General features: G+C 46.1%; 1 protein-coding gene across 1 annotated transcript in view; it reads left to right on the forward strand.

Annotated features, from left to right (window-relative positions):
• LOC121464314 (inhibitor of carbonic anhydrase) overlaps positions 1-15600 on the forward strand; it is a 41834-nt gene that overhangs the window by 16861 nt on the left and 9373 nt on the right. Inside the window, exons 7-12 of the mRNA XM_041677197.1 lie at positions 1982-2160; positions 4193-4364; positions 5308-5450; positions 7470-7560; positions 9028-9084; positions 12975-13130. Coding sequence (XP_041533131.1) covers positions 1982-2160; positions 4193-4364; positions 5308-5450; positions 7470-7560; positions 9028-9084; positions 12975-13130 — 798 coding nt within the window. The remainder of the gene's footprint in view (positions 1-1981; positions 2161-4192; positions 4365-5307; positions 5451-7469; positions 7561-9027; positions 9085-12974; positions 13131-15600) is intronic.

Below are 15600 nucleotides of genomic sequence, written 5' to 3' on the forward strand. Positions count from 1 at the left end.
TTATCTTCCAGAACCAAGATGTCTCTAATAATTATCGTTGTGGCTTTTGGATGGCTGTGTTACCATGGTTGTACCAGCAGGTGGCATCTCCTAGCACTTACTACAGAGATTTAAAAGACCCTCCCTCTGGGAAGGAGCAGGCTGTCCCAGACCATTCTGGTTTACCTTTGCAGAAAGTCATTTACCACAGTAGTAAGACCTCCCCTTGCCTTCCAAGGAGAGTTTTCTGAAACACTCCTCCATGTGGGATGTAAGTGACTGGCGATGGTAAGCCGGGGTCCACCACCCTGGCAGTGAGTGAGGCAAAAAGGCATTTTCTTCCTGAGGTTGTTAGAGCGCATGGATTTCCTTTTAACTTAAATTTTAATGTTACTAAATTACTGAATATTCATGGTCTGGCAAGGTGGTACATGGGAAGCAGAAGCAGGAGGATAATGTGAATTTGAGGCCAGCCTGGTCCACATATTGAGTTTCAGGCCAGCCAAGGCCTCGATCCACCTGCCTCTACCTTAAAGGCATGTTCCACCACACCTGGCTCTTTGGACTTTTCTAAGTAGTGTGATTACAGGTGAGTGTTTCCATATTCAGTCAATATTTTTTTAATATAAAGATTTTACATGTGTTTTTTCTGCGACACATTGAATTTATGATAGTTCATAAAAAAGAATAATGATCTCCAAAATCTGATGGTAACTCCCTACCTTTTTCTTGCGCCCCCTTTCCAGTACTGGTTGAAATGAGGGCTTTGCACGTCCAGCAGGTGCCATACCACTGAGCCTTGTACTCCCGGCCCTCTTTTTACTTCCTTCATTTTGAGACACGGCCTCACTAAGTTGGCTGAGTTAGTCTTGAACTCACTTTATTGTCCAGGCTGGCCATGAACTTGCAATCCTCCTACCTCAGCCTCATGAGTAGCTGGGATAGGCCTGCACTACCAGGCCAGCTCCTCCTCTTTCGGTATAAGACTTTTATCAGTCCCAAAGACTGTGTTCATTTTCCAGGCCTGCCAATACAAAGTGCCACACGCTAGGTGGTTTAAGCAATAGAAACACGTCATGTCCTTCTCCTGGAGGCTGGAATTTCAAGATCAGGGTGTCAACAGGGCTTGTTCCTTCTGAGGATATGACGAAGACTCTTCCGTGCCACTCTCCTGGCTGGCTGGCCATCACTGGTGTTCCTTGGCTTGTACATACACATCTTACATCTTCACTGTCTGACTTCATGTTTACATGGCAGACTCCCTGCATGCACACCTCTGTCCCATTTCCTCTTTTCACCAGTTGTATTGGGTTAGGAGCCCACTCTATTCCAGTATGATCACATCTTACTGGTGGACATTTGTAAGGACCACTTTAAAGTAACATCATACTTGGAGAAACTGGGGATTAGGACTTCAATTTGTGAATGCACTGAAAATCAACATGACGTTAGAGGAACCTGTTCTTTGCACCTGCAGAGTTCCCCACTGGGACCCTAGCCTTCTTTTCACCATTGACTCTGTCATTGCTTTTTCCCAGCAGGCTCTGTTTCTGGAGAACTTGGTTGCTTTTGTGAGGGATGTTGGTTGCCCCAGGATGGCAGCACCAACGAGACCCTGATTCTGTTTCTTCACGTCTCTAATGTGATCATTCCATATCTGGCCTTCTTTAGGTATAAAGAGGCCTGAGCAGCCGTGAGCCCTGTGTACAGTCGTGTGGGCGGTCATTGCTCAACGTGTGTTTGCTGTCACCATTTTTATTTGCAGAGTTACAGGGGAATGGGCAGCTGGAGGGTGCCTTGGCCAGGTGTGGTACCCAACCCTGGGTGACCTGCAATGAGAGTGTAAACCAGTTGTTTTCCCTGCTGAGTCCTCTGCTCTCTCACCTGTGTAAAGCATGTTTGGAAAGGATTCTGTCCCCTTCAGCCCACTCGCTCTGTGGTGGTGGGCAGAGGTCAGTGCGGCTCCTAGCTCATTCTGCTCACCTGAACTTTCCCTCCTCAGAGGTACTGCCACAGAAAGCAGACAGGGACCAGTACGAGCTGCTCTGCCCCGACAACACCCGCAGGCCAGTGGAGGAATACGAGCGGTGCCACCTGGCCCGGGTCCCTTCTCATGTTGTCGTGGCTCGCAGCGTGGACGGCAAAGAGGACTTGATCCAAGAGCTTCTCAGAGTCGCCCAGGTACCCCTGCCCAACATCCTTTCCCCAACGTACAGCTCCCTTGTTCAGTGTGTATAGTGTGTGTGTGGGGGTACTACTTGCCATCTGACTGCAGACTAGAAGTCCTTGTGTATTCAGGACACAGTGGGTGGTGCTACACACGATCCCTTCACTGACAATCTACCTGGGCTGTGTTTATTACAGACAGTAGAGGCCATAAGGGTCACGTGACTGGCATCACCATCCTGGGAGCTAAAGACTCTCAGAAGCACTTCCTATCTTGTTTCACTCTTTCAGTTCTAAAGAGTCCCCTCTGCCTCAACAAAGTGCTTCTCTCATGACCCCACCCTGGCCTGGGACTCCCCTGACTGAGGTCCCAGATCAGGAACCCTGTCTCTGTGTTGGTGGCACTCTCTCCCAGTCAGCATCTGTACCCTGTCCCATCTCTGTCAACACAGTACTCAGACTCAGAGATGAACTAAACAGAGCTGCCCTTGAATCCACGCAGGCACAAGGAGTGCACATTATCATCACCAGGAGGGATTGCACAACCTTGAGAATACCAGCCTTGTACTTTGTGCTTTAACGGAGGAATTTATTTGAAGGGCATTCTGGGGAGAATCCTGAGCCCTGGGTATAAGTTGTGTGTGCCCAAAGAAAGGGCGAAGGATTATTAGGGACAGCAGCAGGTGGCATTCCATGCAGAGCACGCGAGACAAAATACAGTCATTTGACTTTTGTTATTGTTATCTTTCTGCTTTGGTTTTTGTTGGGACAGGTCTAGTGTAGCCCAGACTGGCCTTGAACTTGCTGTGTAGCCAGGGGTGGACTAGAACTCCTCATCCTCCCAAGAGCTGGGATTACAGACGTGTCCTGCCAAACCTAGCAAATGCAGTCCCTTGAAGGAGCACATGGACAGGTGCTACTATAAGCTATAATCAGGAGTAACTGTGGGCCAGGCCAAGGAGACACAGGCACAGGGCCTTTGAAGTATTTGGAGGCCTGAAAAGACAAGAGACTGTTTGCTTCTCATAACTGGTCCTTAGCAAGAAACCTGGAGTAAAGAGAAGGTACAAGACACCTGCAGCCCTAGTGGCAATGTGCTGGAGCAAGCAACTTGAGGGAGAAGTCTAGCATTGGCACCAGGGCAGGCAGACAAGCAAGCATCAGCCATCACCCTGCCCATGGGAACACACAGCAAGAGTCCTGCTGCAGCTGCATGGCACAAGACCAACTCAAACTGCTTTCTACAGGCCTGTGGGTCAGACCCTAGCAGTTCCCCGAGTCTACATGACTCAGGCTAGATGGAATTTGAGTAAAACATTCCATGAAGAGACTTGTTAGAAGCCCTGGGCACTGCTTTTGTGTACAGGATATCTCCCTCTATGTGTAAAGGGTTACTTTAAAATCTTCAGTGGAACTGGGCAGTGGTGGTGCATGCCTTTAATCCTAGCCCTCAGAAGGCAGAGGCAGTCAGATTTCTGTGAGTTCAAGGACAGCCTGGTCTACAGAGCCAGTTCCAGGACTGCCGAAGCTGCAGAGAAACCCTGTTTCAAAAACAAAAAGGGAAACAAAACAAAAAGACCCCCCAAAAAACCAAAAACAAAATAAAAATCTTTAGTGGATTCCTGTAACTGCAGAAAGTCTTAAACCCTACAGATAGATAACCAGTAAACCTTCATCATTGTGTTAAAAAAAATCAAATTCAAACCACTGTGAGTCAACAACTGTCTTGTATTTTTTCTGTTCACTCAGATATATGATAGTGATTAAGCATAGTAAGGGATTTTCAACAATAATAATATATAGAAAATACAACCGTATACTCACTATAATTAAAGTTATTTAAAATTGATTGCTTTCTGGAACGTTCTATTTAGTATTTTCGAAGTGCTATTAACTGCAGGCAGCTGGAACAGCAGGAAGAAACGGTGGCCAAGGATGACCGCTTGGCTCTCCCCTCCCTTCCCTCTACCTAGTTCGGGTTCATTTTGTCTTCACTTTCTCCCCATGCCAACAGTGTCCCTCCATTCCTTCTCCTGCCTCTGAACAGGAACATTTTGGACATGGCAAGTCATCTGCTTTCCAGCTCTTTGGCTCCCCTCACGGGAAAGACCTGCTGTTCACTGATGCTGCTCATGGATTTCTAAGGGTTCCTCCAAAGATGGACATCAACCTGTACCTGGGATACGAGCATTTTTCTGGCATTAAGAAACTAAAGAGAGGTATGTCAGGTATGGAGGGGCCTGCTAAGTTTCACCACAGGGTGAGGCAGAAGTCCCGGACTAGAATTAGCTGGTGGCTGCAAATATCGCCTAACCTTATTGATCTGTAAAGCCCTCGAGAGCTACTCAATATCCTGGGCTGATGAGCAGATGTTCTGCCGAGCCAGGGAAAAGATCTAAGTTATTTAACGACAAAAATGTTATATGGTGGAAGTGGTGGTGCTGGGACTTGAACCCAGGTCTTCACAGATGTGAAGCCAGGACTCTGCTACTGAGATGTGCTTCCAGTCCCTACAAAAGGGATTTCAGGACCTTTGTATGATAGACAACTTAATGCAACAGTGGCTCTGGATTCTTGTGTTTAACTGGCTCCACTCACCCAGTGACAGACAGGTCTGTTCAATAGGGAGGACGGTCCATCCCAAGCTGACATGGGAACGTGGCCACGACCACAATCAGGAGCAGAACTAGAAAGGTTTTGAGTGCAGCTGCCACCCTCCCCTGGCTTTTCCCATCTCATTCTTTGCTTCTTCTCTGTCCCCACCCTCCTTTTAATCAAACAATAGTCCCTGAGCATCTACAGAGTGTTAGGTGGAAGCTAACACACTGGGGTGAGCATCAGCAATGAGACCATCAGAGCAGAACACATGACTTTCATGGGATACTGCCTGGATGGAAGTTCTGCAAAGGAAAGTTCCAGAAGGCCCAGCTTTGGGACGGAGAGCTGAGAAGCTTCCCTGGGGAGGTGACATCAGGAGGGAGGGAAGAGCTCCACTGTCACTATTTTTCACGAACGCTTGGATTTCTGTTTCTCCTAGATAATGACACGCAGCCGGGGAACACCCGCTCCTTGCCTTCAGTGATGCCCCATTGGGCAGCATGTCTGCAGTCATCTGGGATTTTTTTTGGGGGGGGGTCCTTGCATCATCTCTATGCATCCTAGGTTTGGAAGACTCCCGGAGGGTGCAGTGGTGTGCAGTGGGCCAACAGGAGAGGACCAAGTGCGACCACTGGAGCGCTGTGAGTGGTGGAGCGCTGGCATGTGTCACGGAGGAGACTCCTGAGGACTGCATCGCTGCCATCACGGTAGGAAGTCCCTCTTCTTCATCGGGGCCCCCGATTTTGGGTAAATCTCTCAGCACTAAGCGATGGGATTCAGATTTTGTTGGGTCTGTAGTTTCCAAAGTTTGTCAGTTGTAAAGATTACAACTTGAGTACTCTTGAATGTCGCCTGGCATAGGGTAAGCTGTTAATACGTGTTAGCTACTTTTATTATTTAAAGTCTTGGACACAGCAGGTGCACTTTCTGAGGCAATGAAACCATAAGTTAAAATATGTTTTTAACAGTTGCATATCCAAGCACGGTGGTGCACAGCTGTAATCCCAGCACTCGGAAGATGAAAGCAAGAGGATCAGTTTAAGGCTATCCTTGGCTACCTAGTAAGATTGAGGCTAGCCTGGGTTACAGGAGACTGTCTCAAACAAGCAAACAAACAAATAAAACCCCCAAAATCCTGCATGATTTCCTGCTAAATATTTCAGTGTCAATTTAGCTAGCTAATTGATAATTTTTATATTTGAGTTGTTTAATAAATTATTTGCTATTATACATATGGGATTGGAATTTTTTATCCCTGTAACTGTCAGTATTTTTGAGTTCATTGTTAATCTTAATCTATACCTAATATTTCTGCAGCTACTTTCTACACAACATGTAAACTTCCATTAACTCTCTTAAACCTCATCAAAGCCCTCAGGGTACTTTTCAGTCATTTTAGGAACATAAAATTTGCAGGACAATGGTGACACACACCTTTAATCCCAGCACTCAGAAGGCAGGCAGATCTTTGTGAGTTCGAGGTCCAGCCTGGTCTACAGATTGAGTTCCAGGACAGCCTGAGCTGTTACACAGAGAAACTCTGTCTTGAGAAAAACTATAAATATCTTACAATATTTAGGGATGTGTACTTTGAATAGCCAGGTCCTGGAGGCAATGTGGCACAGTGGTTACTGTAGGAAATAGACCATCCATCAGACAAATCATTTAACATCTTTCTACATTGGCTTGTTGGTTATCAAATGACACTCTCTGTTTTATTTGACTTTATAAGGCATAGTGAGTGATTCATTGCCCAGTGTTTAAATATGTGTGTTCACAGTGTGTCACTCGTTTAATTATTTTTTATTATTATTGTTGAGAGTTTGTTTGCCATTTTGCTGGTACTGGGCATTAAAGTTGGCCCTTGCTCTTCCTTCCCATTGATCTACAGCCCAGCCCTGCACAATGCTGGGGAAGAGCCTGGTACAGGGCACCTTTTCCATACCCTGGTTAGTTTTTAGATTTCCAGGGCTGCTGAGGAGTCAAAAGTGAAGCGCATACATGAATGTGCATTGGTGTTGCTGGTGTTTGGCACAAAGTCTCACTCTATATCCCTGGCTGGTCTGGCACTCACTATGTTGCCCAGGTTAGCCTTGAACTCGTGGCAATTCTCCTGCTTCAGCCTCACCAGTGCTAGAATTACAAGTATGAGCTACGCTCCGGTTAACTACTTTATCTCAGTGATTTTATGTAGGAATATAAGAATACATTAGTTGCTCTGTTTAGAAAAAAATGATTGAAATAGCAAGTTAATTGTGAATGAATTATTTAATGGTTATTCATCATTTTGTTAATTATTTATTAGTTGTTTGTCAGAAACATTTTTGTGCCATTGAGTGCAATGCTGATAGGATTTGGGGGACAGATTTGATTCCATTGGTTGAAAGAAAACATTTTCCATGAAGCAGGTTAAATAGAATACCTGAGCCTGGCACATGGGTTGTTGAATTAAGTGACAATGGTCATAAAGAAAGTGTGCTGTGTACATGTCCAGGGATCTCCTAGGAGGACACAGGGATATCCCAAGTCAGATCCTTGTTTCTAGCCAACAGGACAAAGACAGGTCTGGTTTTCTAATTTCCATGTTATCATGGCAGATGATTTGGGAGTACCACAGTCTGGCTAAATAAGTACACATAACAGGAACTCATGAGTCGAAGACTCTGAGGGTCGGTGGGATGGAAGACAGCCATACAGTTCATGACCAATTTCTCTTTTACCTTTAGAAAGGAGAAGCAGACGCCATGAGCTTGGATGGAGGATTTGCCTACGTCGCCGGCCACTGCGGTCTAGTTCCCGTCCTGGGCGAGAACTACAGTGAGTGGGTGGGACTCTCTGTTTCTCTCTGGGCGGGGGCACAGAAAGATGAAGAAATAGTGCCATCTTTTTTTCTGGTAAGATAATGATACTATATTTGTATTTTAGGGCGTTTGAAGTGGAATATTCTACTTCCCAACAGAGTCAGCTCAGCTATATATGTGGGTGTTAGACCTGTTTGCAAAGGTTTTAGGATCAAGGACTGGGCCCCAGCAGCCATGACAGTTCAACTACTCCCCTCAATACACCAACTTAAGAGTCACAGAATAGTGAAAAGTCAGAGAGAGAGAGAGAGAGAGAGAGAGAGAGAAAGAGAGAGAGGTGGGAGGGAAGGGGAGAGAGAGGCTGTATTCACCATAGCCACGCAAGGAAGAGGAACAATAGGAGGCATCATGACCCCAAGTCCATCTTCAGGATTCTAATATGAAGGTTCAAATTTTAATAGAAGGCAAGAGATACGCACAGATGAGCTGTCCTGGTCATGGTGTGGTCTCACCCATCACTGATACATCATATATTTTAGCTTCCCCTGCAAGGTGGTTTGACAAGTGTCAGAACTATATGAAGTCTCTCCTTGGGAGACAAATTCTTCCCCAGGCTGGCAGCAGTACTTCAGTCTTTCCCTTCCCCAGAACAATATTCTTGGAGGAATTCCAGTTCCTTGGGGACAACTGTTTCAATAGTCTGACGTCAAAGTAAGGGGGAACAAGTGTCAGTCTTTTCAGTATCTCTGCCCCTGCCAGGACAGTTACAGGCAGACAGAGTTCAAGATCATACCTCTTACTATGGCTGTAACAATACTGAGGGTGTGGAGTGGGCAGAGCTACCACAGTGCTTGCCAAATGCCCATGGGTTGAACTTGCTGTTAGCTCAGGGAAGACATCAGAACCAGACGGCTACTTCAAAAGGATCCCGGCCAATATCTGCTGTGGTCTCTCTTCTCCTCCCCTTCAAGGGGCACCTTGTTTTATTTTTGTATCTGCTTGAGTCTTGGGGAGATTCTGGGATGGAGGAGAGGGGGTTACCCTTTGCCTGTTGATAGCCAGTGATAGATCACTAAATCTACATTTCTCATTTTAGTCAATCTCGGTTGAGGTTGAGAAGTTCACAGCTTGGATAGAGTAACTTATATGAGAGTTTAACATGGACTTTCTGATGCATTTATCTAATTTTTCAATAAAAACTCGCGAGTTAGATATGGGGTAAGAACCTGAAGGGGGTAAGAGAAGGAGCAGAGAAGTGATCGCCATTCTCTTTTGTCCCTCCATTCAAAAGAGCCAAGAAGCTCTCTAAGCCCCACCCTACTACTTCCTGTCTCTCTATCTGTCTTCAATCCTCCCAGACCTCTATGGTTAATTTTTGTCTGCTAGTAGCTAGCTTGGCCCTCTGATTCAAAGAAAACTTTATTGTCAGAATGCAATCGAAACGTCGCACAACAACCTTCAGTGTTTCTGCTTTTCTTTTTAGTGTCTACACATGGTGGTGAGAGGCTGGGGTCTCAGTGTGTGAATGCACCTTTGGAAGGTGAGTGGGTCAGAAACATCGGGTTTAAAAGCAGAGCCTGATGCTTGGGAAGAGGATAACAGAAACCTTAAAAGGAAACACAATTGTGGGCTGGAGAGAGGGGTTAGCAGTGAGTGTGATGTTTGGTCTTACAGAGGACCCAAGTTTGAGGACTCAGGATTGATGCCCAGTGCTCACATCAGGTGGCTTACAAATATCTGTAATTCCAGTTCCCTCTTTGGTGCCCTCTTCTGGCCTCTGCTGGTACCTTCAGGAATCTGTACCCATAGATTCATGCAGGTACACACATATACACATAAATTTTTAAAAAAAAATTATAAATAAAACCAAACTTATTAGAGTTGAAAAAAGAAGCCCAGGTTATTGCTGATATACAAAACTGTCTCAAGGCAGTCATAATGATTGATGTCTTCAAGTATCCCACAGTTGAAAAGACTTCTGTTAGCATGGCTCCTGTTTATTTTCCTCAGCAATCTGGTAGAACGGACATTATTGCTCCGTAGGATCTAGATGAGGAGATGAAGGCCCAAGGACTGGGTGGCTTCCCAGGGGCACACAGCCAGAAGTGGCTGCAGCTGAGCTTGAGAAGTGTTGAAGTAAGTGGGACCTCCAAGTCTTCCTGACACAGCCCTGTGTTCCTTTCATATTGTGCCCATCCTTGCATGAAGGTCAGCATTGGGGCAGGAGTCATCTGGGCACTTCTAGGAACTTCCTTGCTAAGGAAGAGGAAGAAAATGGGAACTACCCTGTGGTTAGCTGGAACTTATCGATGAGGGAGTTAACCTGATCTTTAAAATGAACCAGCTTGTCTTAGAGTTTCTATTTCTGGGATGAGACACCATGACCAAACAGCAAACTGGGGAGGAAAGGGTTTATTCAGCTTATGCTTCCACATCACAGTTCATCACCAAAGGAAGTCAGGACAGACACTCAAACAAGGCAGGATCCTGGAGGCTGGAGCTGATGAAGAGACCCATGAAGGGGGTGCTGCTCACTGGCTTGCTCCCTATGGTTTGCTCAACCTATTTTCTTATAGAACCCAGGACTTCCAGCCCAGGGATGGAACTATCTACAATGGACTGGGTCCTCCCAAATTATGGTGGTTTGAAGGAAAATGATCCCCAAAGAGAGTGACACTATTGGGAGGCGTGGCTTGTTGGAGTAGGTGTGGCTTTGTTGGAGGAAGTGTGCCACTATAGAAGTGAGTTTGAGGTCTTATATATGCTCAAGCCACACCCAGTGAGACAGACCACTTCCTGTTGCCTGTGAGTCAAGATGTAAGAACTCTTAGCTCCTTCTCTAGCACCATGTCTGCCTGCATGCTGTCTTGCTTCCCGCCATGATGATAATGAACTAAACCTCCGAACTGTAAGCGAGTCACTGCAATTAAATGTTTTCTTTTATATGAATTGCAGTGTTCATGGTGTCTCCTCACAGCAATAGAAAACCTAACTAAGACACTGGTTAAGAAAATGCTTTAGAGTCGAATCTCATGAAGTTATTTTCTCAATTGAGGTTTCCTCTTTTCAGATGACTCTAGTTTGTATATCAAGTTGACATAAGGCTAACCAGGACACACACCCAGGAGATAAGTTCTCCTGCCTGGCCTCTCTACATAGGCTGAAGGAGCTTATATCTCCCCTGAAGAGTCCAGTCTTGAAAGTTGCAGGTGGAGCATGGTGGTCCTTGGGTGTGTTTTCTGGACCAGCATCATCAGCATCACCTGGGAATCTGTTGAAAATGAAACTTATTGGGTTCTTTCTACTGAGCCAAATGGTCCCTGGCTAGGGCTAGAAGTTTGTTTTGTTAGATCTAATGATAACGTTGGATTTAATGATAAGGTTTAAAAGTTCACTGGACACAGAGTCCCAGGGTGAACACCGGATTCTTACTTAGGCTCAGCAGAGATCTGGGGAGCTGAGGGCTTGGCCCAGCACAGCACATTCAGCCTCAGGAGGGCTTTGTCCCTGTTGAGCACCAGGTCACAGAAGCCCCTCGGCCATGCTTCACAAAGGTCACCAGAGTGCAAAGTTGAAGTGTCATGTCCCTGCTCAGCTACAGCAGCCCACCCTAATCTCCCTGTAAGACCGGACCCCAAAGCTCTCCCCTTTCTAGACTCATGGCTAAGAAGTCTTCTCTGCACTGTTTGTTTCCTCATCCCCAAAGCCAAGGTCTGGCCACTCATCAGCCGAGTATGCTAGTCTGATCATTTATGGTTAGAAACAACACACCTGTTTCAAGAGCAGTTGGGATTCCCAGGAGCTGCAGTCATATGCAAATGTAGGTCACCAAGGATGTTTAGAAGACGGTTCAGACAAATGTTGGCTATGGTAGAAAAAGTTCGATCAGAGCATGCCTGGAGAAGGCTTTGTATTGAACCAAATACATCAGTTATTTTCCTTGTTGCCATGGCAAAAGCATCCAACAGGAAGAAGGGTTTATTTTAGCTTACAGTGCTAGGGGATACAATGCATCATAGTGCTGAAAGCAAGGTGATGGGAGTGAGAGGCTGCCTGGTCATATTGTATCAGTAGTCGGAAAGCAGAGAGACATGAATGTCAGGGCTTGGCAACGTTTCCCTTTTTATGGAGGCCAGGGATTGGTACCTGCTTCCCAACCTCAATTAACCCAGTCATCCCTCACTACATACCCAGAGCTTTATCTCTCAAGGTGGTTCTAGTTCCTGTCAAGTCAACCATCAAATGATCACACCAACTCTCTGTGTTTTTCTCTTATCTTTCTGTATCTACATCTCTCTTGTCTTTTTCCCTTACTGTCTCATTTGTCTCTCCGCTTCTGTCTCTCCTGTCTCTCTGTCTCCCTTTCTTGTCATTCTCTGTCTTTCCTATCTCTTTCTGTCTGTTTCTTTGTGTGTCTGTCTCTCTCTCTCTCTCTCTCTCTCTCTCACACACACACACACACACACACACACACACACACACAGAGAGAGAGAGAGAGAGAGAGAGAGAGAATCAAAGATAGACGATAGTATTTAATGTTGTAAATATAAAAACCTTAGACTCAAAGACAGTATTAGTGTTTTGGTAATAGTAGATAGTATTTAGCTGCTTATGTAACAGCCCAGTCAGAGGTTAGCTGCCCACTCGGTAGAATCTGCTTTACCTTGAGAGTCTAGCACTGCCTCTACCACCAGCACCACTGCTGGGAACCTACAGATTCACCCATTCTCCCCTCACAACAAGAGGCTCAGTACACAGGATGAGTTTCGGCTGTCATGTCACTAAGCAGAAATGTAGGCACCGACATAGGCACCGAGGTCACTTAAGAAATAGCCCTGAGACAAGTCTTCCATTTGCCGTGTTGAGCCCCAGCTTCCCACATTTGAACGCATACAGGTAGGGCAGGGTGTGTGTGTAACAGAGGTGGTGGTGATCACATTGCTTTCTAATTCTAAAGATTATAATTCTATCTAATCTTACCAATTCCTTCTTCAGATCAGACTCACAAATGAACACGATTCGGTGGTATATTCTTTGGGTAGGAATAACTGGTGCATTAATGATAGTCCCATGGATCGGGAAGGAGGCAAGAATGCTAACTCCCACTAGGGAGCTGCAGCATTATCTTTTACGTGAAGGCAGGACAATAAGAAGAGGGGTGCTGAAGGAGAAGCAGAGCCCCCCTCTGGCCACTTCCACCCTTCCATTCTCACACATCCTAAGGTCACACTTGTAGGCAAAGGCTGGCTATGCACTTTCCACACACCATCCGAGGGATGGAACAGAACAAAAAATGGAGAAACCAAGTTCGTATTCTCCATCACACAGAGAAGCCATTCAGTGTTGTGGGGAAGGGGGCGTGTCAGATCCTGCTTTTGTCTGTTCTCCTCCAAACAGTAAGAGCTTGTCTCTTGGTGTCTCCACCGCAAGGTTACTATGTTGTGGCCGTGGTTAAGAAATCAGACGTTGGCATCACCTGGAACTCTCTTCGAGGCAAGAAGTCCTGCCACACAGCAGTTGGCACTTCTGCTGGCTGGACCGTCCCCTGGGGTTTAATATACAACCAAACGGGGTCCTGCAAATTTGGTAAGTGTGTTCTCCAGGTGAAGTGGTGCCTTCCTTGATCTTGTACCTGAGTTGGAGGGAATTCAGTTCAGTGGAAGGCAACGAATGTCCTAGGTAGGTATTTGGGCCAAGGGCCTGACAGACAGACAGTGAGCCCTACCTTTCCCTTCTTTACAGCCACCTGCCCTCAGGGCTATGCACTCACATCAAAACAAATGGGTGTGGAGAAAGGGGAGGAGTGAAAACGCCCCAGCGCCCCAGCTTGGTTTTTCTCTGGCTCCTGCAAGAGCCCATCCTTTCTAATCTGGTTAAGAAAGAGTTGGGTTGCAAAAGGCAGTTCTTTCCCTGGTCTAAGCCCAATCTCTAAGCATTCACATCCAAGTGGGGCTCAATTGTCATGAGATGAATTACTGGGTTCTTGATATGCATTGGATAAAATGATGGATGCTACTGCAATAGGGTCTAAAGGGTGATAACTCCTAAACACAGATTTCCCCTTGACCTATACACACACACACACACACACACACACACACACACACACACTCACACACGCACACACGCACACACGGACGCACGGTTTCATGAAGTTCTGCTTGGCCTCAAACTCATCACATAGCTGAGGCTGACCTTGAACTCCCCATCCTCCTGCCTCCCAACAGCTGGGATTATAGGCATGTACCACCACATCCAGCTCAAACATTTGTCTAGTGGACTGTCTATTGCCATATCTCTTTAGGAACTCAAAGGCACATTAAACTCACCCTGTCCAAAACTGAGTTCTCTCGTCCTACTCTGGTAATGTCCCAGAACTGCCTAACATAGTGGAGGACTCTGGAGTCCTCCTTGCCCAGCAATGTCAGTTTCTCCTCCTCCCACCTGTCTCTTGTTACTTTACCCTCATCTCTCCTGGCCCACTTCAGCAGTCTGCCACCTGAGCTGCGCATCAGCTCTTGATCCCATCCTCCTCCCGGTCAGATAGACTTCTGCAGAGTGTGGATTAGACTGTGTGCCAATGCACTGAGCCCAGCATTGTGCACATCACTTCAGAGCCTCCTCATTTCTCTAGGGAGAAAGAACAGTAGCCACACAGTAAGATCCCCTGGGGTCTTGGCCAAAGCAAGCCGCTACCCCACTCCCCTCTCTTGATGGTCTACTTGAATGGCCTCCATTAAGATTTTCGTGCTATGACTGGACTCAGCTTCTCCACAGCCTTTTCAGGGGCCACTCCCTTGTCTGTAGGCTTCTACTCTCTCCCCCTCTCTTGGGGACAACCTACTCACCCCTCATCTCTTGTCTTGACTCCCAGGTCTATTGAGGGTCCCTCTGTCTCCAGTTTCATGGAGTCATAATCCTTCTTCCTAGAGCAAGAGGGGATATGCAGATCCATGGGTGCGGTTGCTTGAGTCCTGACAGGTACCCGTAGGTATTAGGGTGTAAGAAGGAGGGGCCCATGCTCAGTGTCCTCAGTGTAGTTCCCTGGAATCCAGTGCTAGGCCTGGAAGCCATGATTTTCTATTCCTTTCCTGACTTGAAGTCACAATGACAAACTTTGTAAGGGAAGACCAAGACAGCAGAGATCAGAAAACACGGTGTAAGTTAAACAACCCCCCCATTTCCACTCTGTTAGGTCTAAATTATCTATCCGTCCCTCATCACCCCTGCCCTGTGTGGGGACAGGGGTGGACTTCTGTGAGCTCACAGTCTGGTCCATCTCCAGCCAGTCCCTTTATGTTGTCTGTCTGCAATCTTTTCTTTTATTCTATAATGTTCTTGTTCCTTTTTAAAAAATTAGTTTTGCATGTATGATGAATGCATGTATTCATGTAGGTGTGGATATGTACATGTGCAGGCACACATGTGTGCATATGTGCATGGATATTTTGCATGTATGGTGTATGTATGTGTTCATGTGGGTGTGGATGTGTGCACATATGTATGGCTGTTTTGCATGTATGATATATGTCTGTTCACCAGGGTGTGCATATGTGTGCACATGTGTATGGATGCTAGCTAGAGGAGGATGTTGGATATCTTCTTCCATTGATCTCAATACCACCATTTTTTGTTTGAGTTCCTCTGTGTAGCCCTGGTAGTCCTGGAACTTGCTATGTTGACTATGTAGACAAAGTCAGAGATCCAACTGTCTCTGCCTCTTAAGTGCTGGCATTAATGGCCTATTGTTGTCAGAGGCTGCTTGTTCATTCCTGGCCACCCAAGCCCGAAATAACCGCACAGAAATTGTATTAATTAAAACACTGCTTGGCCAGTTAGCTTAAGCATATTGCTAGCTAGCTCTTACATTTTAAATTAACCAATTTCTATTATTTTATATTTTACCTTGAGGCTTGTGGTTTACTGGTACCAGCGTGCAGGCATCTTTCTTCTCTGGTGGTTACTTGATTTCTCCCTGACTCTGTCCACTCTCTTTATATATCTTTTTCAGCCTGGCTATATTCTGTTAAGCCCTTGGCCAAAAGCAGCTTCTTTA

This window comes from Microtus oregoni, unplaced genomic scaffold (genome assembly GCF_018167655.1).
Source record: "Microtus oregoni isolate MIOR12 unplaced genomic scaffold, Mior012 000028F_ref0000031, whole genome shotgun sequence".
Taxonomy (NCBI): Eukaryota; Metazoa; Chordata; class Mammalia; order Rodentia; family Cricetidae; genus Microtus; species Microtus oregoni.